General features: G+C 44.8%; 1 protein-coding gene across 11 annotated transcripts in view; it reads left to right on the top strand.

Moving 5' to 3' along the window:
* Nucleotides 1-20825, top strand: part of LOC124167314 (MAP/microtubule affinity-regulating kinase 3-like) — a 227673-nt gene that overhangs the window by 71514 nt on the left and 135334 nt on the right. For 2 of the 11 annotated variants that reach the window (XM_046545284.1, XM_046545285.1), the window contains one exon: nucleotides 15989-16410. The exons of 8 other annotated variants lie outside the window; for them this stretch is intronic. In XM_046545284.1, the coding sequence (XP_046401240.1) occupies nucleotides 16003-16410 (408 nt within the window). In that variant the 5' untranslated portion in view covers nucleotides 15989-16002. Of the gene's footprint in view, nucleotides 1-15845; nucleotides 16411-20825 lie in introns of those variants that run through there. One more of the 11 variants, XM_046545286.1, reaches the window with a different exon arrangement.

The following is a 20825-nucleotide window of genomic DNA, read 5'->3' as shown; positions in this document are numbered from 1 at the left end:
TGGGTGTTGGAATATTTTCTTCGCGGACGCGCACTCAGATTGGTCATTTTGTGGCTTAAAGGTGGCAGATACGTCCAATTGCACAAAAATTCTGTCCCAGAAGAGTAGTAACATTTGTAAAATCTACAGGGAATTACCATAAAATATTACATTTTTCTATTTTCGATCCTCCCCCCGTAAATAACCTTTGAGCGAGGGCCAGGGGTTCATCTTGAGGTCTCAAAATTTTCAGGCCTTATTTTTGATCGGTCCCACAACTTTTTTCATTGGGCGAGATGGATTTGAAAAAAATCGATTTTCCGCCGTAGTGTACAGGTATCGCTTTCTGGGCATCATACTTGACCCCTGGCTCTCCTGCAATTGGCATACCACCACTGCCATATCCTAAGCCCGGCAGGCGGGATACGCACGGGCTTCTATCAAAATACTCACCATCGGCTAAAGACAATAAAATTCGGCTGTACAAACCAATAGTTCGTCCCATACTTACTTACCTCGCAGAAATTTTCACAAGACAAAAACTTTGTCCAAGTTAAACTTACTTCGAAACAAGTCCCTCCGTTCTATCCTGAAACTTCCGTAGAGATCTAAAATGCTCCATGTAATCCGTGCTCACAGCCTACCTGCCTTTTAGTAATTCATCACTAAATTAGTCAAAGGTGTTGGTGACCTACGGCAACTAACACAGAATCCGTTATTAACTAGCATTTGGAGCAACGACCAAAATCTTCCAGCAAAACATCCATTGCCTAAAAATATCGATAGTCTACGAGTCTTTCTTTTATCTTCCGTTCTTCTGTATTTGAAAAAAGAAAAATAGTACAAGAGCCTTTATATAAATTAAAGAATGCGTTTAAAAGGGCAAAAACCAGATAAAAAATACGAAATACAAAAAATTTAGAAAATACTGTCAAAAAGGTGTGAAAAAGAAACGGGCATAGCTAAACAAAAAAGACAAGTAGCTGTAATGGCAGTTATAAAAATGAAATAATGTTATTCTTAAAAGCAAATGTTATTTTTGTTTTTGAGATTAGTTGTTCAATGTTCAATCTGTAGCCAATTAGTTTTTAAGTTTATCCTTCACACATTGCACACCACATTTTTCTCAACCGCTAGTAAAAAAATATATTTTTATTTCACTGGGAGATGTGGCGGCTGGCTAAGTAGCAGCAACACTATTATTCGCCTATTCTATGTGTTGGTTGGGAATCGTGGCCTCATGTGTGGCTGAACAACACCTGGGTTTGCATTTCCACATTCCCCTCGACGAGAGTTTTCGCAAGACCGCGAGTGAGTGGATGCAAGCCGTGTGCTTTATTTCGAGATATGTTGATCGTTGGAGATCGGCCTTTTCTTGAGATACCTACCGCATGGTAAGTACCACCAAGGTTACCTCGTTAGAATTTCATTCCCAGCTTCTCCAGTGCTTCGCGCGCTGACCATACAGTCTCTGTCAGCACGCCCATCAATGATGAAGTTGTCGCAGATTACACTTTTCCTCAATCGTTGTTGCTATTTTAGATGTTCCCGTCGTATTTATTATGAGTATATTTCTCGGGTTTCCAGCGGTTTCCATTGAAACATAAGTTGTTACCGACGATTAGTTGTAGCTAGGAATCCTGCCATGAGGACGATTGCAAACTCAGCGTGCGTCTACTCCAAAGCAAGTGGTCGCCGCGAAAAAATTCGTGTTGAACACAACGCTATTGCAGTGATATTAGCGTGATTGTTCATATTGATGATTTGATTACTCAGGAAAGCATGTGATTTCACATTTGAATAATTGTGTATTTGTGTCAGTATTAATGCATACTGGAGTGAGAGATGAGGGCTCGCGCCTCCTACGCCTCTCGCCGGAAGACACGTCAACTGCCTCCTTCCTCTCTTCTTCCCAAGATGGTTGCTTCCTCCGGTGGGGGAGAGGGGAAGGATATGGCATCCAAGGTCTCGACTTGTGCGTTTGCTACCTTTTGCGGAGCCGTGAGGCGGCCGTCAAAGTTCTACTCTTGATGACGAAACCTCTATGACGATCTACCTTGGCGTTAGAGTCACCGGTTCTTCTTTTCCTTATCGTTCAGACACAGAAGAATTTAGGGAAGAGCGGTAGGAGAATGTTTTCCGAGTTAGCATGCAGGACCAACGAGGAGGGGACCTATGGGGAGGGTTTTATGTTGACAGTACTAATTCAGGAAGGGGATCTTGAAAACAGCGTTAGAACAGGGATGAATGTTGGGCGATCTAGGGATGGGGAAGGAAGAGAAAAGGGATTGTGGAAAGAACGAAAGTGAGTTGGCCTTTGTGTGAATTGAAGAGGGGAGACGGGCCAAGGCAATCTGCAAAATCCTCCGTGTAAACCTACCTTGACGGTTTGAACAGTAAGTCGCAAATTCACTTGACAGACCATGTCTTGGGCCTGCGTAGCAGTTGACACTCTCTGGGATAAAACTCAGTTTTTGAAAAGGCTCTCATCGAATACGTACGTCAACTGATTCGTCCTCCAAGTGTCATGTTCTCTTTTATTGTTTATGCCCTTTGTTGACGATCAATGCAATTACATGAACATTCCGGATGTCAATCGGCGAGTGAGGTGTCACTTGGGGCGGGGCTCTCTTCTTCCTCTCGGAATCCGCCTTCCTCCACCTCGTGAAACGTTCGCCATTCTCATTGCATTGTCATTCGCATTGCAAATCATTGCTTCATTTACGCCACATCCTGCCAGGTGTCTCTGTACTATTGACTCTAAATCAACGCGATACCGCTGAAACGAATACCAGTCTTAGGTGCTACCGCAGTAACAGCCGCGGTAATGATACGTGGCGGGCGCACCAAGGGTGCACCATTCGTTTCGCAAATTATAAGTATGTCAATCCCAGAGCATCTCGGCGCGAAGATTATCATCCTCCTCCTCATCAACTTGTTTGTTGTTACTACTCCTCGTCATCAACTGTCAACAATCCAAGAATTGCTGTGGTGCTGCTATTCAATCCGCTTTCTTATCAGCTAACCATTTCATTGTGTGCATGCTGGTGTGTCCGGGTGCTGAGCGTGCAAGGAGTAAGATTGTCTCATAATATATATGCCTGTCTCAATCGGCATAAACCATACTGTGAATCTTATTTCGAGCGTCATTTTTTCACGTTTCAAGTACAATAGAATAGAAAATGTTTTGGTTGTGCTTCTGAGCTTCAGACATAGCGGATTTTTTTACTAACATTGAAAACAGTTATAATTACGATTACTGTAAATGGCCTAGTTGGTGCTTCCCACCCATCACTGGGACCCAGGCAACGAGGCGTCTGCCGCGATCGAAGACCCTGTGCAAATGTCGCAGGTTTAAGTGTCCGATTGGCAGTGTGTAGCGGTCGAGGCATATGCGCTGGCCAATTGCGAGGGCGAAGGGGGAACGGAAGCGAATGGAGGCAATTGGCGTGGGTGTGTGCGTGTGTGTGTGCAAGGGCGATGGATGGATAGTGCTGTTGCTGTGCGCTCGCCTCGCGATTGTCTCCTTGCGCGATAAGAGGGAAAGTGCGTGCCCGCGAGCCGTAGTGGCGGTAATCGGATAATTAGTCTATCGTGCGCTGGTTCCTTTTGCTACAGACGGCATAGGTGTAAAGTCAACCCGGGCTCCATTGCTGCACTGAATTTCATCTTAACGTACCTTGCTCCTCTGACGTAATTTACTATATACTTATTAATGGATTGTTTTCGTGTTAATAGATGGGCTTGTTCATAGGTGGTTAGCTATCGTTTTGTTTATTTTGCGATACGAGTGAAATTGAGGTATAAGCTAGCCGTTGTAAGACGAGAAATGTGGGGCAATTATGAACTCACTTTTCTAGTTTGATTTTCCTATTGGCGACCATGTTGGGAGTCTCATATTCAATTTTTGGGCCGAAAGGCTATGCCGTTTAGGAAAGAGGACTGCCGTGGTTCAAATGAGATTATTCAGCGAGGTATCACTTTGAATGCTTGTTTTTCGCGAAGTGTGGGTTCAGCCCAAGGGCGCAGACGGTGTTACGGACCAACAGGTGGGCTGCGCTCGCAATTGTGTCGCGAGCGAATCCTCTGAGCTAAGTGATCTCTGCATTCGGATGTGAGGGTGGGTGGCGTAATAAGAGTGGAGAGGGAACGAGGAAGTGCTCGACATGGTGGGTGAGTTGTTAGTGGGGAATGAGACGCTCGGAGATCACGAGAGATGCCAACGATAGAGAGAGAGAGAGAACAAGGCTTTTTGAATGCGAGCAGAGTGCACACTGTTCGACATTCGCCAGCATCTCAAGTATTAAGGAAATAAATAAAAGGTAAAAGTGGACAAATCAGAGATGAAATGTTGACAGTGATGTTTTTTATGTCTTGTGAATCTCTAGATGAGAGCGTAAGTCAGTGACGGTTGTTCCGTTTCGACATTGGAGGCAGAGCAGGGGTGGAGGGTTGGGTGTGGGAGTGGGTGGCAATTGACGTCATCGGGCGAATTGAATCGAAACGACTTGCGAGGAAATGAAGATGCAGATTGACCGCGCTCCCTCGCCACCCTTCTGCCCTTCCCGGCGCCAATCAGCGCGATGTTGGCAGGGAACGTGTGAAGCACTACATAGAAAGGTTCGCAAATGCTCGACGTCAACCGGGCCGCAGAAGGACATCTTTCTGTCACAGCGCATCGAGTCCGAGCTCTCTCAGCTCCTCCCCCCATTCCGCTCCTCTCGTTCATTCCTCCCCAACCCGATATTGTCCTAACCGAATCGTGACGCATAATTTTTCTGACCTCCTCTGCCCGTCTCCACTTAAATAACGAGTGAGGCGCGCGGTCGATCCGCCGTGACAACTACTGCATGTCCGTCGTTTGGAAGTTCCTCCACGTGTCTCCTGGGGATTGCGTATCACTTCCTCTTGTGCGGTAGCTGCTAATCTTAGTCTTTTGATGATTTTCATTCTTTCTCCTTGTGCTTGATGCAATAGTCTTTTTCTCGTGAATGTGGAGTAGCTTTCAATGTGCCGTCGCTCCACTCATTGGATAAGTAGATTCATGGTCCTGCTCTTGAGCTTTGTGGAAAGGTTACGCTCCTCGTGGGTTCGTCATACCACGCCACGCTGCAATATCATTTTGTCTTTATCAGTCCTAGCCAAAGGCTGTCTCCTGTTCAGTTCATTTTAAGTAATTTAAGTTTTAATGTTGTTGACATTAAGTTACAGTATGGCTGATGAGTAAATTAAGTTCAGGGGATACGGTTGGGTGAAATGGGGTGGTGATGTTGGGGTTCGGTGGGTTGTATTTGCTGAAGGTTCTTGCCCTCTAAGGGTATTTTATAGTGGATTGTCAGTGGCCAGGAGTGATTTTTGAAAAGTAGGTAAATTTGCTTTCATTTCCGTACGTATTGGTGTGATTTGTAGGTCTTTCCATTAATTTTATTTTTTACCATGGAGCGACTACCAACTTTCTAATAATCGAATTTTCAGTAGTTTGTATTACTTTGCAAGTATGATTTCGTGGCCATCTGCCATACTTTAGTTTTATCTTTGGTATTTTTTCGCCGTTTATAGCCCACGGAGATGTAGCTACGTATCCGAGTAGTTTTACTCCTTCATCTACATCTGCATACTACCCCGCTAGCCGCCTAAAAAGGGTGTGTGCAAGGGGTTGTTAGGTAGTTATGCTTTTTTCGTTTTGTGCAAGATGCATTCTTAACGTCAACACAATCGATACAGATGACTCAAGAATTTAAGCCTGAGAACCCGAGAAGCGTAATGAGTACGCGAGAGATTAGTTTTTATGGCTGAACCACAGAAGGGGAGGAGCCGTGTCGGGTGGCACACTCATTAGTGATCGTGAAGATGGATGTCAATTGCAAAAGATTTCTGTCGACTATTCTTACACTTATGACACTGTGGATGAAACAATTAAATGCAGCAATTAGATGATTTTTGTCGAAATTGGTGAAACTCTTTCATGCTTTCGAACCTGATCATTTCTCATTAGAAAGACGTCAGCAGTTGTTGAGTCACTGCATTACTCAGAGAAAAAACAACATGTCGACTACTCATTTGTTCGCCACTTAATGATTACACATCTACTCGCGGCTCGCTTCGTCTCTTTCAAGTCAAGTGGTTCTTCACGTCCAAGTTAACTGCTATGCCAGTAGCTCAGAAACGATATCTCGCCGCTACTATTATTGGCGTAGAGGTGTCCGGAGAATGCTCGCTCTACTCGTCTCTCTAATGTGGGGCATTACTTCCGTGGAACATGGGCTAAAATTTCGTGTTTAGGTACCTTACATATCTGTAAACATTCTACTTTGTATCAAATATGAACATTTTTCCCTTTCAATTTTCATTTGAGTCAATGTGTACGCGGCGCTACTCTCACTATTATTATTATTATTACTATTCACTATTATTATTCGCATTTCAAGGTGACGGCGATGGATGATGTGAAGCGAATAGTTCAGTAATTGCCACGAGACAAACGGATAAGACTGGCCGAGCGGAGCCCTCGTGTCCGTCCTCATGTGCTTTGTCACGCTTCAACTATTTCAGCCAGCCTGTTGCGGTAATATCGCCTTCGACACAGTTAGTGTTTCCAATATTCCCAATTCTCACTCATTGATCTTCTAATGTTTTTCGCGTAGTTATACTAGCTTAGTAATTGTTTCGAAGACGGCGGAGAAGTTTCCAGGGCGTTTATTCCTGCTGGGAGATCCCACTCGGCTGTGTCATTGGGAGTATAGTGGTTGTTCTGCGGAAGTGTTGGACGCTGAGGAAGGGGGATGAGAGAATAATCGAGGCGTGAGTTTAATGGAGAAAGTGGCGCAATGAAGATGTGGTGGGCGGGAAGCAGGAGCAGCATTCGAGGTGCGGAGCGATTGCCAAAAAGAGAGGGGGGTTTGCCACGGTGGGTGTAGGATGCAATATCTTCCTTGTAATGGTGCATCGATGGGTGGAACGCCTTGATCTGTGGTTGGCCTCACCGCGGCGACGCATGTGTTGTACAATGGTTGACGCGAGCTCGTTTATCGGGTCTCGGAGGGAAGTGCGGCTTTTTTCGCTCTTAGCGTGTCGACACCTTGGGTGACTCACTCCCGTCACAGTGGAGTGGGGGCAGTAGAGCAATTCCTGCGCCCCCCGTTTCCATCTCTGCGAATTTGATTTGAGGGTGTCGTGGGGGTGATTTCCATATGTTGTGATCAAACTCTACCTACTCTATCTAAGGGATGGCTACCATAACTAAACGAAAGTCAAAACCAGTAAAATTTCAATAGTTTCGTTCTCGGGAGCGGAATGTAGAAACGAAATGGATGTAAACCTGGGGATATAAACTCTGGGACTAAACGAGACACAGATGATGTTTCTCACCGAAGGGAGGGACCATGTGCTTCACCTTGGAACAGTTTAGTTTCGACCCACACTCCGGGAACGAAGTATGGTTGAATGGAGTGGCGGTTCGCCCTACCGCCTCTAGATGCATGGGCCACTTTTCCGCTCTTTATATGCAACGCAATATTCAGTCGCAGTATGACGAAGCTAAATGCTTTTACCTCTTTACATTCCGAAATGGGTCGAAAATATTATGTCTTTTCCCCCTCCACTCAACCTATGGGATCGAAACCCTAATTCTGAGTAGGATGTTTCGATTAATTTAGTTTGGTTCCTGGGAGTAAAGTTTCGTTCGAAACTAAACTCTTTGGTGATTTTAATTTCGTGCGGGAACGAAACTAAACCTAGGCGTCGTATTTTCGTTTCCCTCCGGGTCGAAGCGAATCATTCTTCTTGCGGAATGTGAACACGCTGTAATATTCGGGCAATATCATTTCGCGGTGCTCCCCGGAAAAATCGGGACCGGGCATCATGGAAATGGCTGGGGAATGCGTCGAAGGACAAACTGATGGGTGGCAGCAAAGTGATGAGGGCGGCGGGTTAATTACCAACGTTGCGGGGGAAGGAACCTGTTGCCCTCCTATCTGGGCGGCATGGGATAAGCCGTGTCTCTTGCTCTTAAATCACGGGCCGTGACTTCATTTCAACTTCTGGACTATATTTCTGAGAACGCCTTGTTGCAATTGTCCTTAAATTCATATGTGCTACTGCTTTGTCATTGATTTTTAGGCAGGGAACTTTAAACAATTCTAACTGAAAATCAGTGAGTGTTCGGAGAAATTAAAAAGTTTTCAGGAGTCATGTGCATTCATTGTCGGGAACCTAAATGTTAGTAGTAAATAGAATATCCGATGCCAGCGCGTCGTTCTATTTCGGTGACTGTCAATCCGTCAAGAGCTATGCTTGTGTCAATAATGAAAACCGGATATGGAGGTTTTATTTCCAATTTCCTCAGGCATTCCGAAATTTCATGCTCCTTCAATGCACGCGTAGCCCTACATCACCTTGTCTTGATTACTCTGGATTCTCATTTGCTCCTGAATCTGGGTTGTCTTTTTCAGTTGTTTTCCTAACTCTTTTCAAGTATTAGATTGTGGTGAATGTGGACACATTCGTTTACGGCATTTGGGTGTTGCTTTTGCTGTCCCGATTTCGGCAAGATGGCCTCGCCGCTCTCCCTCTCTCCACATCCAGCCTCCTTGATCTCATGATCTCCTTAAAGGCCGTGGCGGCAAGTGTGCGCACACGACGGCCTAAATATTCGGCCAATCTCTTCAAATTGTTAGCTCCATTTAGTTTGTATCCCGGTCAATAAGCCTCCGCTGTCTTCTTTCGCGTCTCCGTTTATTTTTAGAATCCTAATGCAGCTTAACGTGTTTTGCGATTTTGTCTTCCATTAAGTTCGTCGTCTGTATCATTTTGGTTGTTCCGTCTGTTGTGAGAGCACGAGTGGTATTATCATTTAGGGCAGCGTTTGGACATCGTCGGTTCATTTTCGTCATTGGCTCAATGTTGACGACGCTTCTAATTAGTCAGCCTTATTTCATATACGGTTGTGGCGTGACCTTGAGATATGAGTGCCAATTGCTCCCTTGGCCGTGTTTTATCGATAAGGATCCCGTGTTCCACATACACGGCACTCCATTAGAGGCTCATCGAGAACCGCGCCGTCAGTCATTTGGGGACACCCTTCCTGGATCTTCCTTTTTGTTTTTCTATCTTGGAAGAATATCCACGTATGTAGACACACGCTCTTCGACGCCGGAAGTCCAAGCAGAAGTGACCCAAATTACTCCAGGACGCGTCTCCATGGCAAAATCACGCCGCGTCATCGGCTTGGCTCCAGTGATGTCGGCCGCGAGTTCTCACTACTGTGTATAAAATATGCATGTCATTCGAAAGTGCACATCTTACATCAATAAAAATGGTATTGGGCCCCATCGTTGATGAAGTTTTCCTCTTTCCCTTTCCACGAGCCAAACATGGCTTCTTTTGCGAATGACGTGATGGCTAGTCAGTGCAATCGATGGCACCCACCAGCCGACCCAAGTTGTGCTGGTGTCGTTGTCCCCTTGACGTCCTCCCGCTGAAATACCTTCCTATGAAACCCCTCAACGCTGACTGCCGTAAAGGTAATGAGAATCGATCACGTAAAATTTTCACTTGTCGTTGTTTTAAAGTCTTCGTTTGACAAGTCGAGTCGATTTTTTTCCGTTGTTGGTGTCGAGAGGAAGTTATCACGTAAGTTCGGTATGAGGCATATATACAATCATTTGAAGTGGAGGATATGAATTTAAATATTGCCATTCATTTAAACGCATTTGTATTGTTCTCGTCATTCATGTATTGAGAACTCGTGTCACCGCTCACCAGGGGAGCAGATAGGAATTAGGGCTATGGGGTTTTTAGGCGCAACTGATAGGGGGAGGTATGGAGGGTATGCCAGCATAAGCGGGAGGTGCGGGGGCCCTCCCCCAGAATTTTTTAAGATAAATGGTTCAAAATGGTGAGTTTTACGGCTTTCAGAGGGACATTTTATTATAATTACACAATTATTTACACATTTTATTATAATAACACAATTTATTAATCATAATCTTTACACTTATCTGTAAGTAATGCTAACCCAATAAAATAATGTGGGTTAAACTTCAAAATTACTCTGAGCTCTATGGGGAGGGTTTATCCCGCAGAACTCCCCATCATTGTGCCACTGCGTGTCGCGACACCCGAAGTTAAATATGTCGTACGTTTTCTGTAAAGAGAATCAAGTTTATTCAAGTCATAGTCGCAATAATAATGGTGGGCTTTCTTTGCATTATAATCTTAATCGCACAACCAGCTTTCATTTACGCTGCCATGATTTTGATTGTGGTATGTTTCAGATGTTACTTTTGTATCATCTATTGATGTTAAACTAATTTTTCACTGTCACTCAATATCACCATACTTTACATTCTATTTTTATTTTATTTTTTAATTTCACTCGCAAGCTCTTGACCTCTTTCATCGTTGTTTTGGTGTATTTAATTTAAATTCCGATACAGTTAAACTTGGACATGGGGTCACTGCCGTGCGGCGACTGCTGCGTTTTTTCCTTTTTAAGGGGTAAATTCATGACTACGTGATCTAATGCTTTTCAAGCTTGTTTGGTTTAATTAAGTGTTGCTATAATGGGCGGTAACCTCCGGGGTTGAGAATAAAAATAATTGTGATTATTAGAATTTGAAAGAAAGACTATCTTTAATTCCATTTCTTCTTCTGTGTGCGGTGAGTTCTTCATTCGTGGCGGGACCTACGCCCAGAGCCATATCTTGGCCAACTCATTGGGCTAGATCTTGGGGGAATTGGTTGCATGATCCCCCGCCGAAAACACTGGAGATAAGACTAGGCTGGATAGCTTGGTGGTCTGAGCATCTGCCCGAAAAGCAAAAGGTCCGTGGTTCGATTCCCGGTCCAGGTGAAATTTTTCCATGTGTTTTCGGCCTTCATTCCATCTCCACGCCACGCTGTGTCATAGTCTTGTATTTATGTTTCTGTCTCTTTATTTCAAATTCTATTTGTAATTATGTTTAAATATTCGCCTGTGGCGACTTGTGTGATTGTGAATTTGTGTGTGTGGGTATACATATTATATTATATATATATTTCTATGTGCCCACCCTTGGGCAAGAAGAAGTTTAATTAAATCAGTGGTGGGTATGTATAAGGTTTCTTAGCCTCCGCGAAACAACATCCTTATTCCTTCAGAAAAAGTGACCATCAACGGCCTTGAAACGTCTGGCAACAAACCCCATAAGTACGTGGGCTGCACCCGAAAAGCAGCATCAACAGGATTCATATGACATAATGAACATCATATTAGTTTTCTCTCTTAATGACTCGAGTATTCTATCAGTAATAATTAAACTTTTACGAGCTTAGAAATCGATTGTATCGCAGGAATGGCTGAGGTAGTATTTTTCATCCCTCGTCTTTCGCCCTGGAAATGATGTGTTACATATTGAATGTCTTTTAGTTGTCGAGAGGCATTTTGCGAGGGCACGTGCGTTGTGCTCCCTTCAGCGTCTCCTCTCGTCCGCTTCGACCTTTGATCTCATTCGGTGGGGGGGGGGGGGGGAGGAATGCAACGTTAAACTGTCAGCGAAACCGTCATGCGTCCAGTTTGCTTAATTCATTATTGGGGAAGATTTGACTTTCAGGCATTAGTGAGCAGTATTGATTCAAATATTGAAGTAATTTCGGTATCGATTTACTCAACATTTTCCAGTTTAAAAAATGACACATGTTGAAATCTTAATACAGATGAAGGGGTCTCGGGTAGTCTCCCTTGTCTGCTGCTCCATATTCGAAGATCCTCGTGCCATGAAATGCAGTTCTTTTGGCTGATTGAGTTTACGTTGTTGATCAGATTGCTATTCATGTTGATTATTTCTAGTTCAGTCCTGCTCGACATCGGTCTGCCCGCTTGCCTTACCGCTAGGTTCATTTCGTGCATGTGTTATCTCGATCGTATTCTTCATCGACTCATCTCAGGTTCCGTTGCCATAGTATTTTCTATTTAGTCTTGTTGAACCTGCGGAGCGCGTGACCTCCTTCCTTTGCAATTGAACTCGTTGCCGAGTGGCGAGGCCGCTAGTGTGTCTCAACGTCAGTATCGTCTTCCGCCGTGTCGAAATCATCTGCTGGTCGAACGGCGGGGGCAGCTCACTCTCCCGCCATTCGACTGAATCACGATGCTGCTCGAAGGGCATTGTTGTGACGGAGGTGTTGGTGAGCCGTTGCTGATGGAATGGTATACTCGAATGTGAGCCAGGATGATAAGCTAATGTATGGCCTTTTTTGTGGAAGGATTGTTCTCACACGGGAATGTTTTTGGATGAAGATGTGATCCCGCCATTTTCTGCTCCCTGTTTACTCAGTGAAAACGTATTCTATCGCGTTAGAACGAAGGTATCCGTAGTGATGGTTTGATGTCTTCATTTTTCGCGATCTTTTTCTGCGTCGATGGACTTGTTTTGACAACAGTTTCGCTGGAAGGATAGCCAGTTCAGTATTCTATTTCATTGGAAATGCATTATTATTATTATTATTTTATTTGCCCAGCGATCTAGTACATTAAATAAAGGCCCAGATATAAGGCACGTCAAAAGTTCATGGGGTATGAAGAAGGGCTACCTCTCACCCATGTACCTGTGACTTAAACTTGTGGAATTGAATCCAGCATCGCTAAATGCGCATAATTGCATTCTCGCTCCTTTCAGGAAGAATTTTTGAGCCGACTATGGTGCCATTTTTATGAAACCAACGTCATCTGTCTACCACTGCTGCATTATTTATAAAAAGCTTACGAAGTAGTCCCAAGCGAGTAACGATTGTAGAGTATACTGTGATTCTTGTGACATAGCGAACATTCTGTCAGTGCGTGCGTGCGTGTTAGCGTATTTTTAAAATGTGGATTTTCAAATGAAAATATCAGAAGTAGAGCATGGGAAGCGTATACTTCGATTGATTGCGTGTACAATTTGAAGAGTAAGTAGATGGTGCGGTTTGTTTTGGTGATAGCGTTCCGAATGCGGTGGCTGTTGCAGTGGGGCCACTCGCCGTCGCCCGCACCGGTCGAAGACTTAAACGGCTTACAGAGCGAGAAGCCTCGCGTGGATTCAATCCTCTTTACACTACTCCTTCACTCCCCCTAGCCGTGTGCGCCCGCTCCCTCCTGCCTGATCGTGATCGCAATCCCATAGACCTATCAATGACATAAAAGGCCAGCCAAGGCTTTGGCCAATGCAATGATTAGAATCTCCTTCCCGAAATCTCAACTGCGATACAAATATCATCGTCGTTGAGTTTATGCGATCGCATTGCATATATATTTACGGTTGTCATTAATTTTCCTTGCGCGTTTATATTGTTTTTTTTTTTTGCGGACATACGTCTTCGCAGTATATTCTCTTTCGACGTCGGAAATGTGACATTTCAAATGTCAATTCTCTAAAGCCTCTGAACGCTCTAATTCTTCCATCTCCAAAGGAATGGTTGCAGAATCGTTCATCAATTTTCTTTCACGTGGCAGGTGATATTTTATGGTACTATCGGTTAGTTGAAATGTATCCCAGCAGAGTTTGTGCCGCCACCATCGCTTCGTAGGAGAATGGATTCACTTTCTAACGATGTGTAATCATTGGAACGAGACGAGGGAAATTCAAATACAGTCTTTTTTCAACCACCAAGGTCTCGTGACTGGGGACTTGCCTGCCTCGTACCGAGGCTCGAACGTATTTCGTACTGCTCACCTGAATGTTGGCGCATTCGATATCCTTAGTTGTTGTGCCTTCCTTTTTCCCGCTATCTTCCCCTAACCCTTCCATCCTTTCCTTCTTCGCACCTACTCCGGCTCTCGTTCTAAAATTCACTTAAAGCCCATCCACTTCCTCATTTTCTCGTCTCTGAAAATTTACGGCATAAATATTCATTTGCCAGACATAATCTGCAAGACAGCAATGGCGAGGGGCGATTTTGTGCATCAGGAATTACTCTAAATACCTAAACAATCATCACTTTAAAAGGTTTTAGTAGGATAATTGTGGCTGAAAATATTTCCTCAATGCATATGCACACGATTGCTACAAATTTAAATGACGACACACAATTTTGCGAGGCAAATTCCATAGATAGTAAAAAAATTAACATTTCATTGTTTTCTTAGTCAGTGGCTAAAACCCCAAAAAATTATTTTCTGCAGTTTGATACATCTTTTTATTTTAAATTGCTTTGAAAACTAATTTTGTAAAATTAAAACAATTCATTACATTTATTGCTGTCAAATTACTTTTTACAATATTTAAGTGTCAAATAAAATGTATAAATTAATGTCGACAAAAAATCAAGGCACTTAAAAACATACTCAAACGAATTCACACTCCACTTCGGGCAATATCTCTTCTTTTATTAAATTCGAAATCTCAGCACCACTTCGATGTATCAGCGGCAGCATCTCCGGTTGTCCACCGAGGTTCTACACACTCTTCTAGGTCTTACAACTTCTTCTCCGATATTTTAATGCCTCATTACCCTCCGTGTTGCTTTTCTCCCAGTGCACACGGTACTTCTATTTTTATTTATCCTTCGCTGTTTCCGCTACTGTTAAGCCTGCCTCCAACAGGCCGACTACTTTTTCCCATCTCGTCCGCTGAAAAAGGCATCTCATATCAAGACAGGAGCATATCCTTCTCGATCCAAGGAAAAACGCGTTCTGGCCATGTGCTAGTCAGTCCTTCCAGAAAAGCTAAAACTTCTTCTAAGTCCACTACATTCAAACACGTGCCCCATCGAATCTGCTCGTTGACTGTCTGGTTTACCTCAAGAGAAAGTTCGCTATGGCCTGTAGTGATTTTTTTGTTTCGCAGAGATATGCGAAGGAAAATGAGACGCATTCGACAATATAATGTGCGCGCTCAGGTAATGATATGAAAAGGAGCATTCCTAATGTGTGCACATAATACCGTCGAATGCGTTTCCATTCTATGGAGCTCCTCGCGACTCTGCTCTGGGTTGCGGGAAGAGTCAGTGGTCGGTCAAGTGTTTGGACGACGAGGAAAGGAAATGGTTTGCCTTGTTTGAATTTCCCTCACTGACCAAAGAATAACAGCCCACTGGAAAGGAAACCCACTAGTTATCCCGCGGAGCGATAGTTGCGGCACAGGCTTTTTTTTTGGATACTTTTCCCAGTAGTACCTTCCTCTGCGACAAGGCAAATGATAACTCAGTCATTTTCCATATCGCTTCGTTTTTTCTTTTGCATTTCCCCAGAATTCCTCTCGTGTGAGCGTCTGCATTGCGAATGGGTGGGATGTTGTCCCAGGCTGTATCATTTGTGCTGTCGGAAAGTGGTTCCGTGAATTTCGTCCGGGATCAAATTCGGTCGCATGATATCTCCACTCGTTTCCCAAGGAGGAAATACGTCGCCTGCTGAAGAGATCACTCGCGGCCGCCAACGCCTCGAAGGTACGGGCAAATGCGCCATTAACGCGCACCTCAAGTGTTCGAAATCCTTGATCGTGGGACTGATTGATTGAAGAGTTGAATCTTCTTCATCAATGGACGATGTTACTCGTTGGGAAATTGGTGTTTCATTGCTTGGAATCGTTGTGTTGAAGACTGAGTGTAGAGTGATTTCTTGTTTGTTTTTCGTTTGTGCTTGTTTGTTCACCATGTCAGCGCTTTGTCTGTCCTCTGGAGGTAGGTCACGCAATCTAATTTCGCCCCCCCCCCCCCCCCCCCCCCCTTCAAGGTAGAGAGAGGCTTCTCAGCTGGTCCGCCTGCAGTGTCGTGTTTGTCGTGTACGTAGTTGTGCGTGCAATGGTGTCCTCGTTGCGATTGCGAATGTCTCAAGAGGAGGCGCTCCCTCCCTCCCACCCACCACCGGTGGCTGCTCTTCCCTTATCTCTTCCTCCCTTATCTCTCGCTCTGCCATCATCGGCTCTGACGTTGCAGTCGTCGCTTGCTCTTGTGGCCGTCGCCCTTGGATGAACGAGTGCTGTCCTCGTCTGCTTCTCTGTGTGCGGCTCGTGTGGGCGCGGTGCCTTTCTCATATCGTGCACTCATCTCACCGCTGCAGCCTACCCTCCACCCATGGATGCCGATGAAGACGAGGAGAGGCGGCGACTGAAGGTGATGAGGCCCGCTGAGGTAAAGGCGCCTCCGCCCCTGGTGCGTGGCTCCAGCCTTCGCCGCACGGTGGGTGGGAGCAAGGGAGGGCGGGGAGCGGGCGCTGCCAGCGTCTCCCGCACCGCCTCCATGGACCGGCGGCAGCAGCGACGCGGCGGCGGCGGCAAGGAGCAGGAGGAGCGGCAGCACCAGCAGCGGGATGGATCGTGGCGGTACGGTGCGCACCGCCGCAGCCATGACCCGGCGTCCGCAGCACCGCCCCTCCTCCCTGACGACGACCTGCCCCCGATGGGCGCCGTGCGCCACTACCACGGCGTGGCGGACGTCGTGAGTGCTGCGCAGGACGCACCGCTGCACGCACCCGACGGAAAGGTAACACTCGGAAGAGAATGAATAGGTGCTCGAGATTAGTAATAATTAGTGTGTGCCCGTGGGGGGGGAGCGGGTTGGCCTGATAGGTGGGGCGCTTGGATCAAACCGCCTTATCTGAAGTGAGCCTTCCCCAGCCTTAAAGGACGAATCACTCCGTGGAGGAAAGCAGACGTAAATGCACCCATCTGTTCGGAACAGTATGTCTCTTCTGTTATGGTTTCTGTCGTACTTGGAAGAATGATGCGTTTCTGACTTGATGTCCTCCGTAGTTTTATTCTTAGTGGTATCTGATCTTGATTACTTGATAATATAAGCGGAGCCTCAGAGTCTGTGGGTGTTCTCGTTCTTAATCGGTGTACTTACTCTGCAAGGCTATTCGCTCGTAGTAGTGTGTCCTTCCTCTGTATTACTAGTTTATTCACGGATCATATATTCAAGTCTTGGATCCCACTTTCCCACCGCTTACTACGTTGGATCTGATGCTTACCTGGCGGATGGAGATGATAAAATCTTGGCGGAATGACGGCCGGGCGAGAATTTCCCTAGCCTACATTTCAACAGCTTTCTCTGCCAATGTACTTGTTATCCTTGATAAGGAGACAGAAATCAAGTGATCAGCGATGCATATGCCTCGCCACTTCTGGAGACAAAGGAAGAAGTGAACGAGCTGTAGCTCCTCTCTCGTCTCGCGTTGCCTCGTCCATTGATTATCTCCGCGAGATTGCGATTGCGAGTCCTCCCTCGAATTCCTCCAGAGCGGGGAGAAAACGCGTGCACAAAGATCTTCCTCTCTCTCTCGAGTGCTATCCATCGGCGGATCTGTTGTGAGCATTTCTTGGTGCAAATTGCTCAGCGTTCTATGAACGAGTGTTTTGCAACTCGTGGAACGTCCAGATTCTAAGGAAAATGACAGCGCAACCTTGATTTTCTGTTATATTTCCTTTTCGTCTTGAAGTCAATGGCGTTATGGAGCAAAGGGAAGAGGAGGAGGAGGGCTGGGAAAGAGAGGAGGGAAGGTGCGCGCGGCGTCCTGTCAGAGCGGTGCACGACGACGTTCGTGAAATTCCCTGCTGCTTGTCCCTCCCCTCTCATTGCCACTGGAGGGTGCGTGACAGTTAAGGAGGCTCGTCGAGTTGAAGTTTCTCCCTCTAAACCTCCTGGAATCTCTGGTCGCTCTATATTGTGCTATCAGGGCCCGCTGTTCGACCCCTATATTGGTCGTCTCTCTCCGTCTTGCACGCCATGTTTGAGGAAGCAACCGCGGTCTGGCCTGCGATAAACTTTCACGTAGCTACCCGGAAGTGCAGTATACGTGTGTGGATTTCTCTGTAATCACTTTCCTCTTCCTGGTCTCGAATCTGCGCTTAATGCTACTAACCACCTCCTTTGCTCTGAAGCCACCAAAAGTCCTTCTGGGAAGTCGACGTCTTGGTAGTTGAAGCGGTCTCAGTAATGTCACCTATTCGAGTCGAGGTCTTGGCGAATTGTTTTATCTTTCTGGATACGTCTATTTGGTCTCAATGTGACGGCAGCGGATGTTGGCTTGACGTGGAGTGAGAGATGCGTGGGCGGGATGAATTTGATATATCATTGACTGTGCTGAGGGACGGGATATCGAGTGAATTCTTGGACTGAGTTGCTCGCACTGTAGTGCGGTTCGAAAATGACGCCGTTAATCGTTGAATGGTCAGGCTGACTGATAATGTTAGCTGTTATTGCTTGGAAAGTGGCATCGTTTGCGATGGCCTTGGTTGTGGATGGCCCTTCTTGTCGAAGCTTGAGTTTCCCGCCTCCCTCATCGGACGGCCGTCTACCGGAGGTCGCCCATCTTCATCTCGAGTGCCTTGGAAGACATCCTTCTTGGAAGAGAGTTCTCTGCTCGTCACGACCACTCTTTGCAGCTTCAATGTCATCGACTCATTTCACCCCAAGACGCTCGCCCGTGGAACGAATTTTCTTCTCACCTCCAATTAGCTAGATGTAGCTAATGTGTGCTGAGTATCTCTTCATTAAATCGAAACTTGAAGCCTGTGCGTGGTGGAAGGGCTCCATATTATCAATAACAAACACTTAAGGAAGTACCAAAGTGTTCGTTATTGATAATGAGGATCTCTTCCTTGTTTCATGAGGAATATTTCTTCTCGAACTACTCGGTTGAACGCCTGGGAATATTGTCTCTTTACTTGTTTTCATCAACGATGATGACGATGCTTACCTTAAGCCCCCTATTCCACCTTTTTCTGCCGCGGCAGACGACATGATAGTTTGTGTTAAGAATGATGTGGTGACATTCCGGTGGATCTAATGGATGCAGTGCTCTCCCGTTCCAGCCGGTTGAGAGAGTCCATTATGTTTTGGGGCTCTTGGCCGTCGTGTTAAGCGAATCGTATGCTCCGTCATGAACGAGCTCAATATTTTATAACGACGACGAACGTCGGACAAAATACACTTTCTCACACGATTGGAAAGCCGAGTGCGCTATCCGTCTCAACGTTCTGTGGATCGGATTAAAGTTGGATTATCTCATGAATTTTTTGCCTTGTGAACTAACAGTAGGCATAAACCAGCATAAAACTTGCCGTGAATCGTATTTTTCGAATCAATTGTATGCGCTGCAAAGCAACATAAATATTTTGAGTAATGCCGCTGAGCTTCCAACATGTTTCTTCCTAACACTCAAATTTGTATGACAAGCATGGAAGACTAAAAAAGATACGTAAAAGCTAAAGTCTTGTAGTGTGCTGCCCTCCCAAAACTTGGATCGTCTCTCGCGAGCGATGAGACGGTACAAGCTAGCATCGTATCGGTCGTTGGCACCCACGTGCCTATTGATAACGGTGTGTTTCAGACTAAAGTGTCCGGAACTTAAAACTTAACTTGCTAATGAATGTAAACGTGATAGAAAGTGTGTTAATGCCTCGAAAGGAGACACAGAATAATGAAACGATGTTACCCGTTGACCTAATTAATTAGATTACATCTATGATATGTTGTTAGGTAAAAATTGCTGTCATTTTCCTGGCCTGACTATAGTACAAACTATTGAAACTGGTCGTGTGAATAGTAGTCTTTGTGGAAAATTATCTCTAAGTTTGTATTAACTATATGTTATAATTCCTCTTGATTAAGGCTAAAGCAATTCTCTATATCCATCTGATATGTTGATACTCACCTGACATCAATGCGTCCCTGCTAGAAATTTCTGTAAAACACGAGGTCATGTTTCGTGGAAAAAAATTCTGTACGATCTTGCTGGCTGATTCTGAATGATGTCATCCATGGAGCGTAAGGAACATCTTTGAAATGAAGTCAAGTTTTCTTCCGCTTAGAGTATATAATTATACATTTGCTCAGATGAATCTTAAGTTTCACTGGAAATAATGGAAGGACTTCTAAGAATTTCCAAGAAAAGTAGCAAAATTTCTTAATTTGAAACGACATCGGGGGAACCTGCGCACTTTCCCCGAGATAAGTATGCTTGCGGAATATGAACTTGACATCGTCTTGAGAAAACCCAGCATTTGCGCTATATTCAATAATTTTACTATGACTTCATACGAGGGTCGTTTAATAAGTCCTTAGAAATTCCGAGAGATTGCTGTCTCAGTAACAAAAATAATTTTTTCCCAGGAAGTGGGACTCTCGACTAGTCAGCTCTTAGTGTTTCAGCTGTATCAATTTCATCGTTTCATTTTTGTAGCCGATTGTAATGAGAAACTTTAACAACTTATTTACGAAAATGGATGAAGTGAGTTTTTTGTGGTGATCAAACGGATTTTGAACTGTAAAAACGGAAAAAAATTGTATTCGAAAGGGTTAATGAATAAGTAGGTACATAGAATGTGTTTTCAACGAAATGGATAAAGTGAGTTTTGTGTGGTGATCAAACGGATTTTGAACTGTGAAAACTTAAAAAATGTATTTGAAAGGGTTAAGGTCAGCGCCTGTGTTTTTAAATATTTTAAATAGGGTAAATTTATTTAAACTGGGCCGGACGTGCAAAAAAATATCGCTCCGGACGCCCTGTCTACCCACGAATTGATTTACATTGTTCACGACTTGTTATTCAGTGATAAACAAGTCCAACTGCGAGATTTAGTATTAACTAAAGGCATTTTGAAAGGCACACCCGCTTTAATTTTTCAGAAAAAATTAGATTTGAAAAGAGTTTTGGCATGATTGGTGCCGTGTTTTCTCATAATGGAGAATACAAGCAATGGTGTGGTCCTTTTTGAGGGTGTAATGGCGCTTTTCCGTTGCAACTTGAGGACTTTCTTCGTCGTTATTTAACTGCTGATGAAATATGGATTCATAACTACACATATGTGACAAAATAATTGTAAAAAAAAACAGAATTTTGAAGGTGAGCGGGCTCCAAGGCCGTCGAAGATGGTTAAATAGGTCGGCCAGGTTAT

This window comes from Ischnura elegans, chromosome 10, assembly GCF_921293095.1.
Source record: "Ischnura elegans chromosome 10, ioIscEleg1.1, whole genome shotgun sequence".
Classification (NCBI taxonomy): domain Eukaryota; kingdom Metazoa; phylum Arthropoda; class Insecta; order Odonata; family Coenagrionidae; genus Ischnura; species Ischnura elegans.
Note: the sequence above shows the minus strand (reverse complement) of the source record. Positions and strands in the feature narration are given on the sequence as shown.